Genomic DNA, 22,479 nt, shown 5'->3' on the forward strand with positions numbered 1-22,479 from the left:
GCGTGTACACACATACATTAAAGTTTTGAATGTTTCTTTTCAAAGTAAGCCATAAGAAAATTCTACAGGACGAACTAGTACAAATATCTGTCTCGGTAAAGTTTGTACCTAAATATTGTACATCAACATCAGATTATAATAAGATGTTCTAACACATTTTTCACAACTTAAAAAAGAATATAAGAGAGTCAAGCATGCATCTTCTATGTGAAGATGATTTAATATCTAAAGATAAAATACAACTTTCAGAAAGGTTTAGGGACTTTGAAATCTATAAGAAGTCAACACAAATCTACCTGTTAAAAGTCAACATAAAATAAAATGTCAACACATATCTAGCTTTTAACAGAAAGTTTTAGACTTGAAGTGGACGCAAATTTACCTATAAAAACTAGGAGCGTTCAAACTGTTGGAAATTAACCTAATGGATTAGGGACTTTTAAACTATATCAAGTCAACACCGGTCTACATATTAAAAGTCAACATCCATGAAAAGTAAACAAAAATCTACCTGCTGCTTGTGTCAAAAACATAAGTTATGTTACAGGCAGAGGAATTTGCATATAATGGTATACGATAATTTACAATTATAAAAGAATAATACCTATTATAATGCATTCGGCTATCAACCCATTAAAGATCATCATTTCACCTGCACATATGCATCTAAAAAATCATAAAAAAAAGTATCTCATTTTGCTAAATAAATCTATTTCCATGACTTGACACAGCCTATCAAAGGTCTTAAAACAATTTTAGTGATGACAGGAAAGTAATAATAGTAATATAAAAAAATTGCCAATAAAGAAAGATATTCATCAGGTAAAAATCAAATCACACTTGATTGCAGTTTCTAAGATTCTATAACTGTACACTGGAAATTAGAAATTTCTGCAACTACAATCTGTCACAATAAAAAAAAAAAAAAAAAAAAAAAAAAAAAAAAAAAACAAAGTAAGATAAATGAATGAGAAAAGAAAACGTCTTATTTGTATAGATAATTATATTAGGAGCGCACGGAGGGGGTGATAAGCATCTAAGATTTGGAGTAAAATAATGAAAAACAAGGGCGTTTATTCCTTGTTACCGAATCTTTTGGCGATTAGTGGACGGACATCTTCTGCATCTGCTAGTGTCTCAAGGAAGGGTAGTAAGGTAATTAATGCACAATCTGATGGATCATTGAACCAACTCTTTATTGGAATTCCATTATTTACTTGCAATCGGAAAACCTGAAACCACCAAAGGTTGATGAGGCTCAAAAGATATCCAAAAACAAAAACAACATAAACAGAAACGCGTCGAAATTCACCCAAAGTGTATTTTTTAGATGATAAAACCTCCTAAATCATTTTATTAACAAAATAGATTATCGTTGGAATCAGATAATTTTTGTAATCAAATTTGACATGTTTAAAAAAAAAGAGTAAAATGCCATTTTCGTGAGGTTTGGCCAGTTTTGTGATTTTGGTCCAAAGATTTGTTTTTTCGCATCTGGATCCAAAAGGTTTGAAATCTTGCCATTTTCATTCGGCTCGTTAACTCCATCCATTTTTCTCTGTAAAATCAGGGGTATTTCTGTCTTTTTTGTTAACTTAAAGAGCGATTCGGTCTTTTTCACTTTATGTAAAAAGACCGAATACCCCTGAAAAAGACTGAATTGCCCTTAAAGCTAACAAAAAAGACGGAAATACCCCTTACTTAACAGAGAAAAATGGATGAAGTTAACGACCATCCCGGATGAAAATGGCAAAATTTCAAACCGTTTGGATCCTGATGCGGAAAAACAAACCTTTGGACGGAAGTCGCAAAACTGGCCAAACCGCAGGAACGAAAATGGCATTTTACTCTTAAAAAAATAAAAAAAATTTGGACAAAAGAGTGTTATGTTGACCAAGCAAGATCTACACCTAACAACATATGATACATAAAAGAAAAAAAAAATTGTAACCAAAAAGCTACCTGTGGGCAATTATCAATTATGGCAACTTTAGCAAGATCAACACCTAAAACAGTTAGATCTTTGGTATAACTTCCATCAGCAAAAATACAAGATTCTCGATAAGCGCGACGAGAGATGATTTTTCCATCTGGATCCAATATATCCAGTAGTTGATTTGCGTAAATACTTTGACTCGCCGTAAACACCACAACTTGAAACATTTCCGAAACCCTTTCCAAGAATTCTTTAAGGTAAGGCCTCCGCTTCACATAGACCGTATGCTCTTTGAAATCAACAAATACCGTAAAACTGAAGTCCGCATCATCACAGTGTTCCAATGACGAGTGGACAAGTGTTTCTGTATATGTCAAAGTCAACAAAACGATAGTCAACAAAATGATTTAGGAGGTTTTATTATTTGATAAGCATAACTTAAAACTTAAAAATAACAAAAAAAAAGGTGCATACCATCTAAATCAAGTACAAGCGTGACACTTTTTCTTTTCCAGGGCGATAAATTTGTTTCCACTTCGGAAAGATCGGGCAGTTTGATAAACATTTGTGGATCCAAACATTCTGCCGGATCCCAATCTGGATAATTATTAACATCGGGTTCTTGATTGCATGATGTCAGCTGATGAATTGCTAGATACAAGTTTGATTCTTCTGAAGCCATTATAGGTTCCGAACTGTTTTTTATTCTGTCATCACAATCATTGCTATCCGCAAGAAAAGTTAGTACCATGTATTCATCGTCTAAAAATATGCTTGATTCATCACATCCATAATCCGGTAAGCATGTAGGTTCGTCAACGGGTGAGCTAGAAACAATCATGTCGGAAATGAAGAAATCTGACACGTTACAACTTTGATATTCGCATGAGTTTTTGTTTATACTGTCACTATCTTTATCTTCTAGCGATGGCGCTACAAGATCCTTTTCACTCCCTAAATAGAGACAATAAAAAACAAAGTTAGTGTTTTACATTTGTGATTTAAAAATGATTTATGTGATTTTAAAAGAGCACAATCAAGTAATCAACTACAATAATTAGATATTCAATTGTTAGTGTCTGACCAATGCTAATATTTTAAGGGAAATTTACAAAAATGTCAGTTGACCAACCGTGTTTTCAAATTTGTCACGTTCCTGCGTCCATGGACGGACCTCTGAGCATGGGATGAGTCGGCATATCATGTTGAAGAGTCCATGTCCATCCGAAGCGTCAGTGGACTCTTCTGAAGCATCAGTGACTCTTCCGAAGCGTCGGTGGACTCTTCTGAAGGAGCGTGATACATGGACTCTTCAACATGATACGCCGACTCATCCCATGCTCAGAGGTCCGTCCACGGACGCAGGAACGTGACAAATTCGAAAACATGGTTGGTCAACTGACATTTTTGTAATTTTCCCATATTTTAAGGCACTTCTAGATATAACGGACTAAAAAACATTAATTTTAATCCTTTTCTAAAAATGATTTTCAATAAGATATTTGTAAAAAAAACGTACATAAATCCAGTAAACATGAATAAATAAGTAATGTTGGTAAGTTTTTGATAACCAGTTTTGCTGTAACTATTTAATAACCAGATAATTATAATCAACTGTCCAAACAGTAAAAACTATATAATACAACTTCAAGTCACAAAATTTCTATAATCAGTTTATTGTTTTACCTCCATCACATGAAGGAGTTGCTTCACTGTTATTGTCTGTTGATTGTGGTATGGGTGAAAAGATAGTTTCTACCGTTGAAGAGCAGTTGGCTTTTGTATGATCCTGCAGTCAGTTAAAACTTGTATATGTAAATATATGGAGTTACAAGGCTCGTTATCATAGATATTAACCCGTTTTAAAAGTAATTTCTAATACGCCCCGCTTGCGGTATGCGCATATAATGTATATATGTGTGGGCCATCGGGGGGCAAAAGTGAAAGTGCACTAATTTTAACGTTATTTTACTAATTTCGTGAAAATAATGTTAAAAGCTGAGGACGGTTAATCATGCATCATGTGGTGGCGTTGATAGCTGAAAGACAAAAGGGTACATGCACTAATCGGTCTTTGTCCCGATTGCTGAGTGTTATGTGCCTTATGTCGAAGGCTTGATGCAAAACTACTATCGAGCCGGGGGTCTCACTGGAAGCAGCCTCTCTATTCCTACGGGGTAGAGGTAAGGCTGTCTACATCTTACCCTACTCAGACCCTACCTTTGCTCTGCTATTGGTGGGATTTACTGAGTATGATGATGATGATGATGATGATTAAAAGTAATTTCCAAACCTGTATACTTTCTTCATCAAAAAACTCACAACAGCTAGTTTCATCGCTCCTAAGATCCTGCGCAGTGGCTTCACTACAAACACAATCTGCAAAAAAAAAAAAAAAATCAAAAGTTAGTCAAATATGCATAAACTTACACAAGAAATGCTATGCTCTGCTATTACCATCCTTTTTGTTAGATGTAAACGACTCGAGTTGATATTCTTCTTGGAAACTTTTAGCTTGTAACGACGAGTTCTTGAATATCTTGCTCGATCTTTGACAAACATGGAGGCCGTTCTTTTCTCGCAAACAGCCCATGGTTGACTTCATTTTCATCTTTAGTGATGGCATTTGTTCTGTATTTTTTTAGTGTATTACAATACCGACGTAATAACATCAGCAGGAAAATAAGATCCCTCCAAATATCTGCAATTAACCGAACCAAAAAAAAAAAAAAACAATTCAAACACGAACAAATAAACATTTAAAGTTTAGAATTCAGTCCTCAAAGAAACAACACAAGATTTAAAAAAAAAACAACACAGTTTCTAAATCAAATAAACTTCACATGTATTTCTATCTCAATCCATCACTTTCACAAACTCAATCACAAATCAGTGTGTGTGATCTTGCACATATAAATTCCACAAATGAATCATATATAAATTCCACAAAATTAATCATATATAAATCCACAAAATTGATCACATAATTCAACTAAACTTCTACAGGAAGAAAAGTAATAATTAATTAATTAATTTGAGAGAAAAATTTACGAAACAAACAAGCTTAAATTACGAAAAAAAGATTAAATTCAAATAAAATAACCACACAACACAATTCTAACAAAAAAGACCAACTCCAATTTCAACAAAATTGAGTTGATAGTCAAAGTCAACAGACAGAGACATGAGAAACTAAATAATATTTCAACAGAAGCAATCGATAAAACTCAAGAAATAGGATAAACAAACCTGAATTTAATTAAGATGAAGTGGATTTAATGAGTGGAAGCAGCAGGCATGGAGTTGAATAACATAAACATACATATATATGTATAGATTTATATATTATAAAGATATGATACAATATTCGAATGATCAGAAGTGATTTCTGATGAAGGTAATCAGAAACAGATGATTTATCTACAGTAAAGATTATATGTTTTTGATTGATTACCTGTATCTATCTGTATGTATATCAGTATATGTATATACACATCAAACCCCAACCCCAACAACTCTCTCTCTCTCTCTCTGGTTGACGCGCTTTTATGCCGTCTCTCTGTATTTTTCTCTACCTTTATTACGTCCTTATACTTTATGGAGGTTTCAAGTTTAGTCCCTAAAGTAAATTTTAGTTGGTTGAAAAAGTTATTTAACATTATGGTCTCACGCCACACTTATGTTCCAAGTTTCCTCCCAAGGATTGATTTAGAATCTCACGTATAAACCCACCTTGTTTGGGGGCTATGTCCAAAGTCGACTTCTCAATCGTCATGAGATTGTGCCTCATAATGCATGGGGACTGGATGGAATCTGTAAACTCTTGTCCCCTGTTAGGTTGGAACCCGGGATTAAAGGTCTGATTTGTCAGTTTGCCCGGATGTCCATCGAAAATGGCCCAAGCAGGAATCGAACTTGCGTCTCCCAACTAGGGAGGGCAGACCAATTAACCACTGAACCAAATTCTCAGGACATTTGGAGTTCACTTATTTCATGTTATGTGTGTAAAGGGAGGAGGTGAGTTAATATGTTAATGTTTGTTGAGATTTGGTTTTGTACGAAGATAAATAAACGATAGAATAAGTCGTCTGATATTTTTTAATGTATGTACGGTATTATTTGAGTAGTTTGGTATGAGCTCTTTTTTAGGGAAAAAAAATACTAATATGATTCTTAATTTTATCAAAATTTTTTGCATAACAGTATAATTTTCAGAGTTTTATTCTAGAAATATAAAACACTTACCAATTGGATTACTTACCCATATTTAGTTAAAAAAAAAAACTCTATTAATTATCTACTTAGTCATAACAATATTTAGTTAAAAAAACTCCATTAATTATCTACTTAGTCATGTTTGTTTTGTGCGCTATAAATGAATGACTGATAACAGACAATACATAGTATTTTAAAAAAAATCCACATTTTTCATGTCGTCGTGATCTGTCTCCTTATTTTATGATATTGGTACGTCAGTATTTTCTAAATGCTTAACCTACATTCTTTATTGCTATATGTTCATTTTCATTTCCCTTATATTACATACGAAATACACAGAAACTATTTGCCAGTGTTTCTTGACATTTATGAAGTTTTTTCAAAACACTAATAAGTAAGTCATTAAAAAAACTGACCTTGCCACAATACATATTTTCGCGTATGTTAGACTCTCTCTATTTCATGTAGATAAAGCCTACAATAAACGAATGAAAACACATCTCACAAAATAGCGTGTATTTGTACTCTAATGCAAGCTCATATATATTAAATGATTGTTATTGTTTAATGATTTATTTAGTAATTTGTTAAATTGAACTCTCTAGAGTTTAAGAAGACTAAAGTTGCAATTCAACTTGATGTCTAATGATTGATATCCAGGTGAATCCATGGGTAAGTTGGGCCCATGTTACTATAATATGATTTTAGAGGAAAAAAGTGTGAAGCTGAAGTTTAAGGGCCTATATGACAATTGAAGAAAGTAAAGGGGGTTGGCAAATGTAAATGCACATAAAACTTAACAACCGATAGAATTATTACACGTATAAAATGACGGCGGTGCATATCAACCTTCTTCGTTTAGCGCGTGATTGCACTCTCCTAGTCCTCACCACAAGTTGACTTGGGTCTCATTTGGCAGCAATAAAACACCAGCTCAAGTCTTCTATATATATATATATATATATATATATATATATATATTTTTATTTATTAGAAAATGTGGCATATTTACATATTATCAGTAAGGTTTTGGCACAAATGGGTAAACTTTTTTTTTTATTTTTTTTCCAATCTTGTAAAGCACGTATTTTAGTCCCATAACTCAAAAAAATCGTATATTTACTTTAGTAGAGTAATTACACATAATTACTCTAATAGTGTAAATACACATTTTTTTTATATATATTTTGCAACTAAACATGCCTAAATGGGAAAAAAAACTTAAGAAAAAATATCTTCTTTCACTTCTTATGTTAAGACTCATTTATATGTTAAGACCCATTTGTATTTAATATTTACACTACATATTATCATGTTATATTAGTATTACTGATCCTTTTGCTACATAAACATAAATCAAATTATTAATGTACATATTTGCATGCCTTTAAAATCTCTAAAAATGTTCATGATTATAGCATATTTTCAAGATCATATTTTAAATAGTTACCTATTTTTATATTCTAAAACAAAATAATATAATTATTAGATGATTATAGAGTTATCACTCCTCTTGTCATTAATTATTATTCAGTTTTAATTTTATCACCTAAGTTTAGATGATACGATCCGACCCGGGTGTGCAACCCGACCCATGAAGACTTAGTTAAAAAAATGAAACACACTTTTATTTTGCATGCATTTAGAGTCAAAGTCCACGTTTCCATTTAATGTTCGTGTAGTCTTATTTCTAGTTCCATGTTCTGCATTATAGTTCCACTTCATGTTAACAGTTTAATTTATGCATTCCCTTATTTATATTGCACTTGCAATTGAGAAGAAATTTTAGAGAAGAAAATTGTTAGCAAAATTTAGTCTTGTTCTTTATCTTTTTTTCTTAGAGCCTAACCCACTCTACGGGTATCTATCGGAAGATTGACCATCTCGAATCGGTCTCTAACATTAGATTTGATCATAGATTGAAGGGTTGTAAACTTTCAACATGAGACGATAACACAACACGATCAAATACGAATCTCACCAACTTGTATCAAGTTCGAACTACCAACCCGTAAACAACAGTCTCACATTCTTAATGGTAGTTAACATTTCAATCCAAATCTATATATCTATATTTACCACCTTTATATCTGTACAACTCAAAATTCATATGTTACTTCTTTTCACTGTGTTTAAATTTAAATGAAACTTATATCGAAAACCCAATGTTTCAGACAAATAATAAGCTGTATAAACCTACTGAATCTAATGTTTTAGTTAATTCTAGATGATATGATAAAAGAAATACAACTATTAAAATTTCGAACCCTTTGATGTAAAGCATGTTAGATTTTTCTCGTTAATGCATGAAGTCTGTAACAAGTATATGTTAAAATGAACATAGTCAATTTAGAATTTAGAAATGATATATAGATTAAACTTGACATCATTAGTATTTGATTGTACTGGGTATGGTTATTATTATTTTGATATTTTAGTATATAAAATTAGTTTTCAGTGCATTAATCACTTGACTTCCATCAAAGGATTTATATTTTTCATATATATTTAGGTATGTATATTCTCCTCCCAAGTATTAATTTCCATATGTATTAAAAATAAATTTCAGAGCAAAAGTGGAAAAAATCATATTTAACCCAAAGTTTTTGGGATCTTAACCTGCTTTCCTGTAGTAACCAAAATGAAAAAACAAAATTTCATCTTCAGCTGAATCTTACAAAGATTAGAGATGAAGGTTAAGCATAGCTAATGTTCTTCAATAAAAAAATCTGAAAAAAAATCAATTTGAATATGATATTAAACAATAACTCAATTTCTCAAATAGTGCTAAAAGAAGCGACGGATAATTTACCTTAAGATGATCAACGGTACTGCAGCAAGGATTGATAATCCGAATGTGAATATTTTGAAACCTAATATACTAGAAGCATAATCTGTTTATCTAAATATTAGAAAACAATTATTGCAGCTTAATGTTACAATAATCCAACACTGCAGATTTATCTTGAAAACAGAAACTATAAGCACCTGATTATGGTCCTGTCAATTTGATTCAGTTAGCAGATTCATGTATGTGTTCAAGGGGTTCATCATTCATGACGAGAGGAATTAACTACCTCATATACATACAATGTCATAGCTAAAATAAGGTTAAATTGATCATTAACGTTTCTGATGATATTTAGTTTAAAAGATGGAGAAACTATTTGGAATCTGAAGGTCGCTGTTGATTACTAGACACAATGTTTGTTGGTGCTAGTGTGGGTGCTGCCATTGGTTGAAGCGCCACATTAGCAGGGTTAAGTTGTGTGTATGGCATTGTTATATTTGGTGCCATCGTGCCTTGACCCTACATAACAAGAACAAGAAAGAAAGTAAAGAAAATGAGTTTAAAAACATTATATAGTTGTACAAAATTTTGGTGGGTGGAATGTGATATCCCGAATTGTTGGGCTGCAAATGAACGAATGAACACAAACAAGGCCTTGTTCGTGTTCGTTTGATAGAGAAATACATGTGTTCATAAACAATTCATGAACACTTTTGCCGAAAAAGATATTTTGTTCGTGTTCACTCATTAAGGAAATGAATGTGTTCGTGTTCGTGTTCGTTTGTGTTTGTTCATTAATTTTGGGTACCCAACACAAATGAACGTTCATGAGCACAAATGAATACAGATAAGCGTTCATGAACATGAAGAGAAACGAATATATATTAAAATTTGAATAAAGTGATCATTTTTTACCATAGACATTAAGTAGATCCACCCAAAATATACAAACCTAATCATCCAAAAATACTTGAGTACTTAACATAATCTTGATAAACGTAATTAACATAAAACAATGTCTCAAAAACAAACGAACATAACCTAATTTTAGTTACCGAACATAAACGAATGACCATAAAAGAAATGTTACCGAACGTTCACGAACATATATGAACGAACGCGGCCTCTGTTTGTGTTCGTTCATTTATTAAACGAACACAAACGAATTTCCCGCCGAACTGTTCATGAACTGCTCACTGAAAGTTCGTTTCGTTTGCAGCCCTACCAAATTGTATAGGGGCAGATCTAGTGTGTATAATCTGGTTGATGGTTATACACACACACACACTCGCGTGCTACCTACGACAATATGTGCAGATTCGGCAAAAAGCCATAGGGTTTTTTCCACGTTTTTAAAATAGATTTTGGTAAAAAGAAAGTTGATTTTGTAAAAAGGACCCTAAGTTTTGTAGCTTTTATTGATGAAATTGTGAACTTAAAATTGAATTTAAGAGCATAATAGTCATTTTACACCAAAGTTAAAGTAGGGTGGCCCTTTTGGCGTTTTCTTTTAACAGCTGGAAGGCCTTTTGGAAAACGTTCACATATTGAAGACACCTTTTTATACATTCACTTCTAAATTGAAACATACCTGTTGGTCATGGCTAATATTTTGCATCAGATTCGACATCACAGCAAGCTTTTGCACGTGATTCTGATGTAAATCTTTTGGCATTTGTTGTTGTAGCTGTTGGTATTGTTGCATCTGCATATTATATTCTTGCAATTGTTGCTGTTGCTGTTGCTGGTACACCTGTAGCCAATACTGCTGGTACTGTTCCTGTTGATAAAACTGGTGATACTGCTGTTGCGGTTGAAACTGTTGTTGCTGCTGCTGCTTTTGTTGTTGTTGTTGTTGTTGTTGTTGGATGTACTGTTGCATTTGCAGCCATTGTTGCTGATTCTGGTATTGATATTGCCACGTTTGGTTATAAGTTTGTGGGTTCTGAACCACCCCTGGTTGTTCATTACTTTGCACGGGATACTGCACCACTGGTTGACCGTTGTGGGTGAACACATGTGATTGGGCTGCAGTAGCAGGGTTCTGCGGCTGCTGCACATTTGGCACATGTTCAGAAGCAGTAAGCATGTTGTTAGTTTCGCAAGTTTCCGTATTTCGTGAAGGAATTTGATGTGGGTCCGTTTCTGGTTCTGGTTCAGGTTCAAGTTCATCTGCTTTGTGTTGTTTCGTAGCAGATTCGGTCACCGGAACAGTGTTTTGATCGGATACAGAAGGATTCGTTGTGATTTGATCATCTTTTTGGGATACGTGTAGATCGTCGTTTTGTGATAAATTTCTAGGTTGATGTTTTAAACCTTCTAATTCTCCGGCTGCATCATCTTCGGATTGCTGAAAACGGGTGCTTTTCTTCAAGAAAATGTCATTATCCTTTTCTTTATGCTGGTTTACTGTAGGCTGGGGAGTGTCGATGGGTTGACTTTTGGAAGTCAACGACTTGTGTTCTTCACGCTCAATACTACGAACCCTTGATGGCTGCTTAGAAACAAGACGAGGGGTCTTTTTTCTTGGTTTTTTGGGTTCATTTGAAAGCCGATTGGAAGGGTATTTGTGTAAAAAGGTACTACTCCTTATGAGACGTGGAAAATATTTTATGTGACGGTTCCATGCCTTTCTTATGTCATGGATTGTTCCACAGTAGTCAACAAACTACACATTAGATAAAGTTGACTGTAATTAACAATCAAAATTATTAAAATTTAAAATAACATGATTTTTAACTTCCAGACAGAATATCAAACCTTCAAATACAATTTTGATAAATCCTCGCGATCTTTGGAGCTTAAACCTTGGGATCCATCTGATCCACAAGTTATAGCGGTACCGACAACGTCATTCACTACATCCAAATGTCTTGATCCTTCGTGCAGCATTGCAAAATTTATCAATTCCTACAAAAATAGTATACCAATTAGTCCATTTCTCTTTCTCCTCCTTTATTCAATTATCTCCTATCTTCGTAGATATTAATATCTGGTTGTGAAGTGATCCGTCAATAGGAACACTTCTAGCTAGTGTTGGCAATTTTAACCCATTTGTATACAAATGGATCGACTTGGGTTATATTTAGGTTAAGCTACAAGATTTATCTGAAAAGGAAACTCTTCACATGGATAGAACGGATCAAACAGATTAAAATTTTAAAAGTCATCCGAAACATACTTAAATACATAAAACATAACAGCATGTTTTTGCAATCCTATTAAGTATTAATACGTTAACTATTTATAAAGCCACAGTAGTTTTCGACAAAGAACAAAGATACCTCTAGAAGTAATCTAGAAAAAGGCACTTGCTGAATACCGGATTTTAGCAAGTCAATAGCAGCATCTGCACTACCAGTGATCTACAAACAGACAGTGTTCCACAATTAGAAAGAATATGACAATCCAAAAGCATATTTATACAAGAAGCTTATTTACATATTTTAACCCTTGAACTTGTGAAATGTACACAACAATCCGTCATTCGGTATGAATTTTCTTTTATTACAATGTGTGACATTTTTAGGTAATAGATAGATGGTATGAAAACGTTTTATAATGCATGTATAGATGGGTCAATTTGGGGTTAATATATGCTCTTAAAAAAATTGATAATACTTCATAAAGACTAAATATTGAACTCCTTCAGAGTTTCAGACGAAAAACAAAATGAAGGCATGCATCATGTATATGTTAAAAATGACAATTTCAAAAGCATTAAATAATTAGAATTTGAAAAGTTAAAAATGACAATTTCAAAACCGAACTATATGCATTGTACATCGAATGTTAAGAATTAGGCCGGTAAATGAACCGAACGAACACAAACAGAGGCATGTTCTTTAACCGAACACGAACATATAATCGAACACATTTTTTTTTGTTCATGTCCGTTCGTTTAAAACTTAAACGAACAGTCCATGAACGTAAACGAACAAAAACAAACAAACTTAAATGAACATAATTTAACAGACAATAAACAACACAAATGAACATAATTGAACATGCATAAATGAACACAAATTAACATAATTGACTAAACATACACGAAGATAAAGTAGCTTTTTATATAAATTAGTGATTAATTACGCCAAATTCAATTGGAAATCTCATTTTTATTACTACAAAGCCCAATTATTAATTAGTTATATTTATATAGGTAGTTAGAAAATTCCTTTTATGTTTAATATTTATATAAATATAACTACTTATGTATTTAAATTGGAGCGAACATAAACTAATGTAAATATACGAACATAAATGAACGAACAAAACGTGTGTTCATGTTTGCTGAAAGCCCAATTATTAATTAGTTATATTTATATAGGTAGTTAGAAAATTCCTTTTATGTTTAATATTTATATAAATATAACTACTTATGTATTTAAATTGGAGCGAACATAAACAAATGTAAATAAACGAACATAAATGAACGAACAAAAAATTGTGTTCATGTTCGTTCATTTATTAACTAAACGAACTTCCCGCCAAACAAGTTGACGAACAGTTCATGAACGTTCAATTCGTTTACAGGCCTGTTAAGAATTGCATCATGCATATGTTACTAAAGCGCAGACTTTCATCCATTGGTAGCAAGAAGTATAGTCAATTGAATAGAAATAACTAAAGAACCTTTAGTAGCTAAAATTATAAGTTTAAATACCAGAAATTTAAGGCGGAAAAGGTGAATATACAGGATGGGAATGACACTAATTTTCTGCTTCTCTGCTGCCATTTTGAGTGCTTTGTCATAAATTCCCAAAGCTTTATCCATATTTCCCTGTTTATCATCAACAGTCAGTTACAGACACGATCAATCACGAAAAACTCAAGACAATTCTCACGATTGCTTACCAGACGTGTTTCCATATTAGCCGCATGTATTGCAGTATCAACTATAGACGAATCAGACTCAGTATCACAAAGATGAAACGCAGCACGAGCTCCCTCAATATCTCCTATTTTCTCTCTAAATCTTGCATTGAAAATGTGCACCTCTGACACATTCTGCATAAAATATATAAGAAACGTAAAATGATCAATCCAATTCCTCTCAGACTAGCTTTGAAACTCTTTCAAAAATTTCTATACGACGCATATGATATGTTAGAAACAATTTCAAATTTTACAAAAATACCTTCCAATTTATCTAGTGACAGTGTTAAAGATGAAGTGATCCTCTTCATATTGTAATTATATTATATATATAACAAAAGAGGGTGTCTTAGGAATAGTTCCTAAGACACAACCTCTATTCATTTATGGTTTTTCTTTACAAAATTTACAATAATGCCATAAAGGGTTTTTTGTGTATTCAATCTTTCAACTTTTAGCATTGTCACTTACACCCCCTCAGCTTTCTAAAAACTTTATAAAATGTCATTTTGACCCCCCTCGAGTTTTACGTGCTTAATTTTATGTACGTGGATCAAATATAATACGTTTTCGTGCTTATTTTTATGATGTTTTCGTGCTTATTTTTATGTATGTTTTTATTGGTATTTTTGTTTGGAAACGAGTTAGGTCACATATAATACGTTTTCACTATGCGGTATAATTCGAGTTACTTTACGTTTCGACTCCGTCGCAACACATGGTACCATTCTTTAACATAAAAAACACTATTTTCTTATGTGCTCATTTTTAAGTACGTTTCGTTATGAATCCAAGTTTGTTTAAGTTTCAATGTAAATTTTCTCGGTAATGAGGCAGATCAAATATAACACGTTTTCGTGCTTATTCTCATGTGCGTTTTCGGTTGGTCTACGTTTTTACGTAAATTTTGTTCAAAAATGAGTCATGTCAAATATTTGACGACATAAGTTCGAGTTACTTTATGTTATGTTTTGACGCAACCGCAACGCGCAGCGGGTCAAAATACTAGTTTATCAAAAATACTAATGAACAAATCATCTCCAAATTATATTCAACAACAAACCTTTAGAAATACTTGTGTAGCCCTCTCCAAAGCAAAATTTGCTAGTTCTCGTCCCCCTTTGGATTCCATAAACTCCACATAACGCATCCAGAATTCAGGGTAATTAGCGCAAGGAATTAAGCATCTTTCGTAGATTTTTACAGCCTGTAAGTAGACATCGGCTACAATTACTTCATCTTATTTAACAAAATCAAGTATCCAGCTGCACAATATTCAAGCATACCCAGTCAAAGTCCTCTTGCTTCTCAATGAAATCCAGATAATTATGCCAGTTTTGTAGATCCTCGTCATCAAGTGGTTTTACATTAAAAAGATCTCGCTCCATATAGTTCTCAAAGTAATCTATTTCTTCATGCAATCCGCATGATTTGTAATAATATAGCTCCGCAATGGCAATTAATTTATTTAGAGCTTTTGACCTCTGGTCAACACTGGAGGAATCTTGCAGTTCCTTAATGACGTTACAGATTTCGTCATCAGGCGTGACGGCTTCTATGTTTGATTCAGCTACAAATGGTTCAAGATTGGAACTTCTTGAAAATGACATATCCTCTTCCACAAAAGCAGCAAACTCTTTAAAACTAAAATATATCGATACAAATTTAAAATCAGAACCATTGTAACAAAGACAAAAGTTATGATGAAGTACTTTAAAAGTAAGGTAAGACATACTTGTCGTAATACTTGTGTAAACTCTTTGTTGGAAACTTTAGGGCCCGGATAAGTATGTGTGCAAGAAAACTCCATTGCTGCTGAGTTAACTCAAATCGGATGTACAAATCCCATAATCGATGACATAAGAAATCCTTTCCAACAAAAGACAGCCCCCTTTCAAATGTTCTGTAAAGTAAAAGAGAATAAATGAAATCAAATTTTTTTTTCTGATTTTGTGACAACTGACTGAAAAGGACTCGTATAATTATCATTTTATTTTTATTTCAATTAAATAGTATAAGATGCAAATCACCTCCCTTACTCCTACAATCCTATTATGATATCATTATTGAAGAATGTGACAGCAGAATTTCAGAATGGTAGAAATAGATCAAAACTTGTCAATTAATAAATATAATAGTGAATATAGAAGTTACCGACGAACGTCAAATGGGTCAGCAAAAGCATGTATACTGAAGCTACAATAGTCAACCCACAATCCAACAGAATATGTTGCAGATTGCACTGCCTGTTCAAATACTTCAACAGCCTTATCCACATTGCAAAGCCGTTCCATGTGATCTGCATACTTCTTCCAATATCCATGACACAATGGGAACCAAGAAAGAAACGACTCGTAAACTGACGATATTGCTTTTATGTTGTCCTGCAGTAAACTTAAATGATATTATTTTGCAATATCAACCAAATAAACTATTGTATTTGGTTTGGGTAAGAGGTCAAATGGAAACCTTTTGTGACATGTCAAAATAAACTGGGTTGGATTGACCCGTTAGCAAACCCGATGGTTATTTTGTCTTCCTTTTTTTAGATGTCATGAATACTTGATAGGCTCGATATGATTACAAAAACTAAAATCACAGGATTTATCCAAATTATTTTATTAAATCAATTTGGGAGGTGGTAAACACTTACATATCCTATGGCCCACTATTAACCCATTTCCTATTAGCTAGATTTTCTAATTTACTAGTTCAGTAGCGATCATTTATAAACCAATTTGGTCCACTTCCTGTACCAATGTTCATCTCAACAAGCTAATCCATATATTATCAATTTGTCATTACTCTCGCTACTGCCTCTTATGACAATGAGACCCAGTATCCGATTTTGCTCTATCAAACTGTCTTTTTATAAAAATATGATTCTTAATAAGAACTACAAGGAAGATTAAAAGTATATACAATATATATAACTATATGCAATAATGCAAAGGAGCTCACCGAGTAAGTTTTCTCAACCTCTGTAATGAGTGAAGTCCAAGAATCGAAGTCCAATGAGTCACCAGCAACAACTTCATAAGCTTCTTCAGGAGAACCAACTGCTAATCAATTGCAAAATTAGAGCTGAACTACAGCTTTTGAAGCATAAATAGAGTACATTCGGTTATGGTTCATGATGAAAAAGATTCAGAAAAATACTATTTGTGCAAGGAAAGGATGCTTGCAACCTGTTTCCCTTGCATGAACCACACAGGTAAGAACGATAGTGCAAAACTAACTTAGTGAAACAATTCCAGATCGAAAGTACTGGAAACGAAAAATAAATTTAAGTAAATGTAAACAAAACAAAAGTTGAACATTTACATATAGATACTTAATATTACAACCAAAGAAAGGGCAGCACATTACATTAAAGAGCTTTAAAACTAAATGCTTTATAAATCTAATGCTTGTATTCCTGCCACTGATTTCAACTCAGCGTTTGTTAATTACTGGGATACGCGTAATGTAGAGCAAGCTTAAATTAACAATGTAGACAATGATCCACAAACTAGGAGTATTTTTACAGAACAAGTAAGCAACAATAGCTAACTTCCAACTGGAATTTCGAATTTGCCTGAAAGGCAGTGCTCATCAAATGCAATTATCGTGCTATGAAGTCTCGATAATTTATTAATTTTAACTACACTGTTTAACAGAAGTCATAAACTAACTCTAATTCTGACTTTCTAAGCATCTGGGCCCAAATATCCCAATTCAGTTCTGAGTGTAATCTAAAAAGGGAGAGGATGCTGGTTTTCTTAACATTTAGAGCTAAATCATGAGAAACATGTAAGAAAACAAAATGCTGATATAAATCAAAACCTAATTACTACAAACTTTAGCTAACTCATCAATAATCACCTTCCACACAAGGTAAATAAAACATCTTAAACTCCGTTGATGTTATAATAACAATATATACGATATCCGAATTCAAATGTGAATGTGTAATACAATCATCATCACAAAATACATACAAACATTCAACACCAACTGTAAACCCTAACGGTGTTTGAAGTAACTAAATCGGTTGATAGATTTAACAAATAATAGGTTCTCGACTAGTAAGGAACTCTACGATTGGTATAGAATATGATAGTAACATAACAACGTGTAATTGAAGATGATGTATACAAGTAAAGTAAAGAACTGACTATCTGACACCGTTTCCATGGCGTCGGCAGCGTTGGCGAGTATCAGCAGATCCATATGAGGCGAGCGAGAGTTTACGGTGGCCGGAAGGAATCTGTAAGACCTCACTCACGACTCCATGTGAGTCCAGGTGGTTTTCTTTTCTTGTTGTGTGTTGGTTCCGATGATTTGGACTATTGTTACAAAGCTAGGTTAAAAGAGGGGTACTAAACTAAAAGGTCATAAGTTGTAGTTTAGATGATAGTGTTATTTTAAAATAAATCTTTTTATGATTACAGGTGAATATGCGATAACACTAAAATTAACATGCCTAACGCTATGTTGGTGTAGCGGATCCGCTACAGACACATGGCACGTTCGACAATATCCATGGCTAACACCTTGAATCAATAGTATGTTTCGACAATATCGTATATAGTCTGATAGTGTTCGGGTATAATCGGGTATGGATTCGGGTATTAATACCCGGTTTTTAAATACTTACTTTATTTTTCTATTATTTTACAAAAAAAAATCGTTTAAAATTTAATTTTGTTTTGTAATTTGTAAAAGTAATTAAAATAAATTACAATAACATAAATTTACTTAAGTACAAATTATTTGCTTTATAGTATGCATTTTTAAAAAAACTTAAATATAAAAGTTGTAAAGTAAACATAAAAATATATTTTAAAATATTGAGGTATTCTACCGGGTATTAAAAATGGTATTGGGAATAGGGTATAACCGGTTCAGGTATAGGGTATGACCGGTTCCGGGTATTTATAGGTATAAATTGTGTACGGTTCCGGGAACGTGTATTGATTTCAAAATGTATACCCTATGGGTAGGGTGTGACAACTGTGTTCTGTAATCAATGTAAAACAATGTTAATTATCAATAAAACAATGTGCTTTGGTGTTATTTTATGTGTTTTGGTGTTATTATGTGTGTATTTATGTTTGAGGATTTTTCAAATAGATTCGATTCCGATTTCAAGCTTTAAATCGCTTTCTGGAAGGTTATACGCAAACTGGTGCGTAAACGCAGTTAGTTTAACGCGACAAACACTCCGGAATAGTGACATAGGCTTAACATACCTTAAATAACCTCCACATAACTTAGGAATAAGTTCTGGATGGTTTGATGTGTTGAAATCAAGTTTGTTCGATCGTAGGGACTATTTGTGTCAAACTGCGAAACTATACCGATTTGGATAGTAACGAACATTCCGGAACTTGATCATAAGTTAAACATACCCTAAATATCCTTTACATAGCTTATAAATAGGCTTTGAGGGGTTCCATCCACAAACAGACGGCCAGAGCGAACGAACCATACAAACATTAGAAGATATGCTTCGCGCATGTGTTATGGACTTAGGCGGCAGCTGGGATACTCATCTACCGTTAATTGAGTTTTCCTACAATAACAATTATCATACTAGCATAAAAGCTGCACCGTTTGAAGCTCTGTATGGCCGCAAGTGCCGATCGCCCTTATGTTGGGCAGACGTTGGAGACAAACGAATGGTTGGTCCTGAACTTGTACAAGAGACAACCGACAAGATTATGCAGATCCGAGAGCGCATTAAGGCGGCTCGAGATCGACAAAAGAGCTACGCTGATCGAAGACGAAAACCACTAGAATTCGAGGTGGGAGACAAAGTGTTGTTAAAGGTCTCACCTTGGAAGGGCGTAGTAAGATTCGGAAAACGTGGGAAGCTGAATCCCCGATACATCGGACCATTCAAGATTTTGGAAAGAATTGGTACCGTGGCATACAAGTTGGAATTACCGGAAGAACTTAATGGAGTACATGATACGTTCCATGTATCCAACCTCAAGAAGAGTCCAACACAAGAAGACGTGATCATCCCTGCGGATGAAGTGCATATTGATGACACCCTCCGATTTACAGAACAACCCATTGAGGTTACCGACTAGAAAGTCAACAAGACCAGGAGGAGGAGTGTCAAGCTTGTCAAAGTACGTTGGAACTCTAAGCACGGACCCGAGTACACGTGGGAACGTGAAGACCAGTTTAAAGAAAAGTACCCCCACCTATTCAAGAAAACTCCTGCGAGAGATAGATCAGCCTGAATTTCGGGACGAAATTCTTTTAACGGGGGGAGACTGTGACAACTGGCACAAAACTGGTAATTTCCGTACACTTTAATTATTATTTAATGACTGCAATTATGTGCTTAAATGTCAACATTGTCTGATTACATACCATACAAGCGAATTCATGCATGTTTTATACTACAAGAATTACTTTATGCATTAGTGAACACCGTTGCGTCAGAAATACTAGTAAACTCACTGATAAGACACATTGTGTCAACAATTCTGCAGAAAGCAGTTAGACAATAGAATTGGAGCCTAGGTGTAGGTCCAACGACAAGAATACATTAAAACCCAAGAGTACTTACAAGGGTTTATATATAGACTTTCCGGAAGCTAAAATACGCACTAAAAAGCACCCGAAACACACTTTAAATGCTGAAATTCATACAATTCAGCAAAATTCAGCATTATAACAAGATTGTATCATGCAAAAATATGACAAATTGATCCAAGATATTTTCTTGAGTGTCGGGAATTGAAAGTATCACAAAAGGGCACTTAAAGGACACTAAACGGTGCAATTTAGCACTTTAACGAACCGGTATCTAACCGAACAATCGAATTGTTCGAATAATTTTTATTTTTCCTTGAATTCGTATTCGATTCGAATTCGATTAAAACCTATCGAATTCGAATCGAATTCGTATTCGAATAAAAAACCCAATTCGTATTCGATTCGTATTCGATTAAAGTTTGAATTCGAATCGAATTCGAATAAATTCGATTTAATTCAGATTCTTTAAAACATGTAAAAAAACTATCAAAATGAAACATAAATTTTAAAGCAGCCATAAAGCACGATATCACATTAAAAAGTTTCAAATAAAGTACCACAAGTCTAAAATTCAAAACGAGAAGTCTGGAGTAATCACTCCACATTACAGATTAATATTTTTATGGTTAGAAATCTATTGATAGATACTTAGGTTTTACTTATGGGTCATGTAGTGGGTTTGGTAATGGGTAATTTTATTACTTGAAAAAAATTTTGAAAATAATTTATAATTTAGCTTAATAAAAGTTATATATGTCTTATATATAAAAATAATAAATAAAAATGTATAATTTTTATTCGAATTTCGAATCGAATCGAATTTGAAATTATAAATTAGTATTCGATTCGTATTCGATTTACTTGACTCAAATTGAATCGAATTCGAATTCTTATAATCGAAACGAATTCTTGATAATCGAATCGAATTTAAACGAATTTCGAATTTTTCGAATTCGAAACGAATCCTGGACACCCCTACTACAAGAATTACTTTATGCATTAGTGAACACCGTTGCGTCAGAAATACTAGTAAACTCACTGATAAGACACATTGTGTCAACAATTCTGCAGAAAGCAGTTAGACAATAGAATTGGAGCCTAGGTGTAGGTCCAACGACAAGAATACATTAAAACCCAATAGTACATACAAGGGTTTATATATAGACTTTCCGGAAGCTAAAATACGCACTAAAAAGCACCCGAAACACACTTTAAATGCTGAAATTCATACAATTCAGCAAAATTCAACATTATAACAAGATTGTATCATGCAAAAATATGACAAATTGATCCAGAATATTTTCTTGAGTGTCGGGAATTGAAAGTATCACAAAAGTGCACTTAAAGGACACTAAACGGTGCAATTTAGCACTTTAACGAACCGGTATCTAACCGAACAACCGGACATTACCCGGAACACAAAAATATTGCTAGAAGCATTGTTTTATTATTTTTAAAATAGTTATGATGCTCGAATGTCACACCCCCAAATTCCACCTGCGGAGTAACACCCGCTTGAGGGCGTGACTGACCAGGATCCAGCCACCAATTATACTAAGCATTGGTTAATAATTGCTATCCAAAGTAGTTTGCAAACATCGTAGTCTAAGTTCGATAAATTAGTTTAAACAAAAACAGCGGAAGCATAAACCAAATAGTTTTAAGGATAGTTCATAGTTCAGGATAATTAAAACCCAACACACGGGTTTTGACGAACACTACACTTCCCCAAGCAGCAAGCTCCTCAGTCACTGGTTACCTGCAAAGCATGCAGTAAGGTGTCAACAATAATGCTGAGTGAGTTCACTAGTTGTCCAGTTTTAATTACCAAAAACTTGTTTCACCAGTTAATTTACTCGTTTATACATGCCATGGGGAGCTACCCCAAAAGTTAGCGACTAAACTGTTTTTCCAATACCGAACACTAGGTAACCATTTGCGTTTCCGCAGGATGCCCCGATGTCAATGTTCTATCATCATTGACGGATGCCTGAGTACATTAGTTCACGACCGATCCCATACCATGGCACGGTGTGAGGTTGGTAAAACCTAAATAGCGCTATCAACTAATAACCCGTTCGCCTGGCCCCGGCGACTAATCGGTATTATGTAGTAGGGA

General features: G+C 33.7%; 2 protein-coding genes across 12 annotated transcripts; both read right to left on the reverse strand.

Annotated features, from left to right (window-relative positions):
- Positions 1-101: 101 nt before the first annotated feature.
- LOC110937388 (probable phosphatase PSR2) lies at positions 102-5,456 on the reverse strand. Of its 7 annotated transcripts, none has more exons than XR_004890626.1 (10): positions 5,391-5,456; positions 4,394-4,637; positions 4,230-4,315; positions 3,623-3,725; positions 2,411-2,890; positions 1,963-2,300; positions 1,088-1,232; positions 605-652; positions 383-514; positions 102-296 (listed from the first exon to the last, which is right to left on the reverse strand). XR_004890626.1 is itself a non-coding variant. In XM_022179805.2 (9 exons), exons 2-9 carry the CDS (start codon positions 4,560-4,562, stop codon positions 480-482), a joined length of 1,404 nt encoding a protein of 467 aa, XP_022035497.1. In that variant the 5' UTR covers positions 4,563-4,637; positions 5,186-5,376; the 3' UTR covers positions 102-479. The 7 variants fall into 7 exon arrangements, 5 of the variants coding, with proteins under 5 accessions (XP_022035497.1, XP_022035501.1, XP_022035500.1 ...); XR_002590760.2 differs by lacking the exon at positions 5,391-5,456 and adding an exon at positions 5,186-5,376; XM_022179805.2 differs by lacking the exon at positions 5,391-5,456 and adding an exon at positions 5,186-5,376 and having other exon boundaries at positions 102-514.
- A 3,657-nt stretch (positions 5,457-9,113) lies between these two features.
- Positions 9,114-18,201, reverse strand: LOC110937390 (pre-mRNA-processing factor 39). 5 transcript variants are annotated; one of them, XM_022179813.2, is made up of 12 exons: positions 17,981-18,201; positions 16,785-16,882; positions 15,978-16,207; positions 15,559-15,726; positions 15,110-15,467; positions 14,887-15,030; positions 13,803-13,955; positions 13,612-13,728; positions 12,230-12,310; positions 11,706-11,855; positions 10,537-11,613; positions 9,114-9,464 (listed from the first exon to the last, which is right to left on the reverse strand). In XM_022179813.2, the coding sequence occupies exons 1-12, from the start codon at positions 18,033-18,035 to the stop codon at positions 9,318-9,320; spliced, it is 2,778 nt and encodes a 925-aa protein (XP_022035505.1). In that variant the 5' UTR covers positions 18,036-18,201; the 3' UTR covers positions 9,114-9,317. The 5 variants fall into 5 exon arrangements, with proteins under 5 accessions (XP_022035505.1, XP_022035504.1, XP_035844541.1 ...); XM_022179812.2 differs by having other exon boundaries at positions 16,785-16,885; positions 17,981-18,163; XM_035988648.1 differs by having other exon boundaries at positions 15,978-16,217; positions 17,961-18,163.
- Positions 18,202-22,479: the final 4,278 nt, after the last annotated feature.

Source organism: Helianthus annuus, chromosome 4 (assembly GCF_002127325.2).
Source record: "Helianthus annuus cultivar XRQ/B chromosome 4, HanXRQr2.0-SUNRISE, whole genome shotgun sequence".
Taxonomy (NCBI): Eukaryota; Viridiplantae; Streptophyta; class Magnoliopsida; order Asterales; family Asteraceae; genus Helianthus; species Helianthus annuus.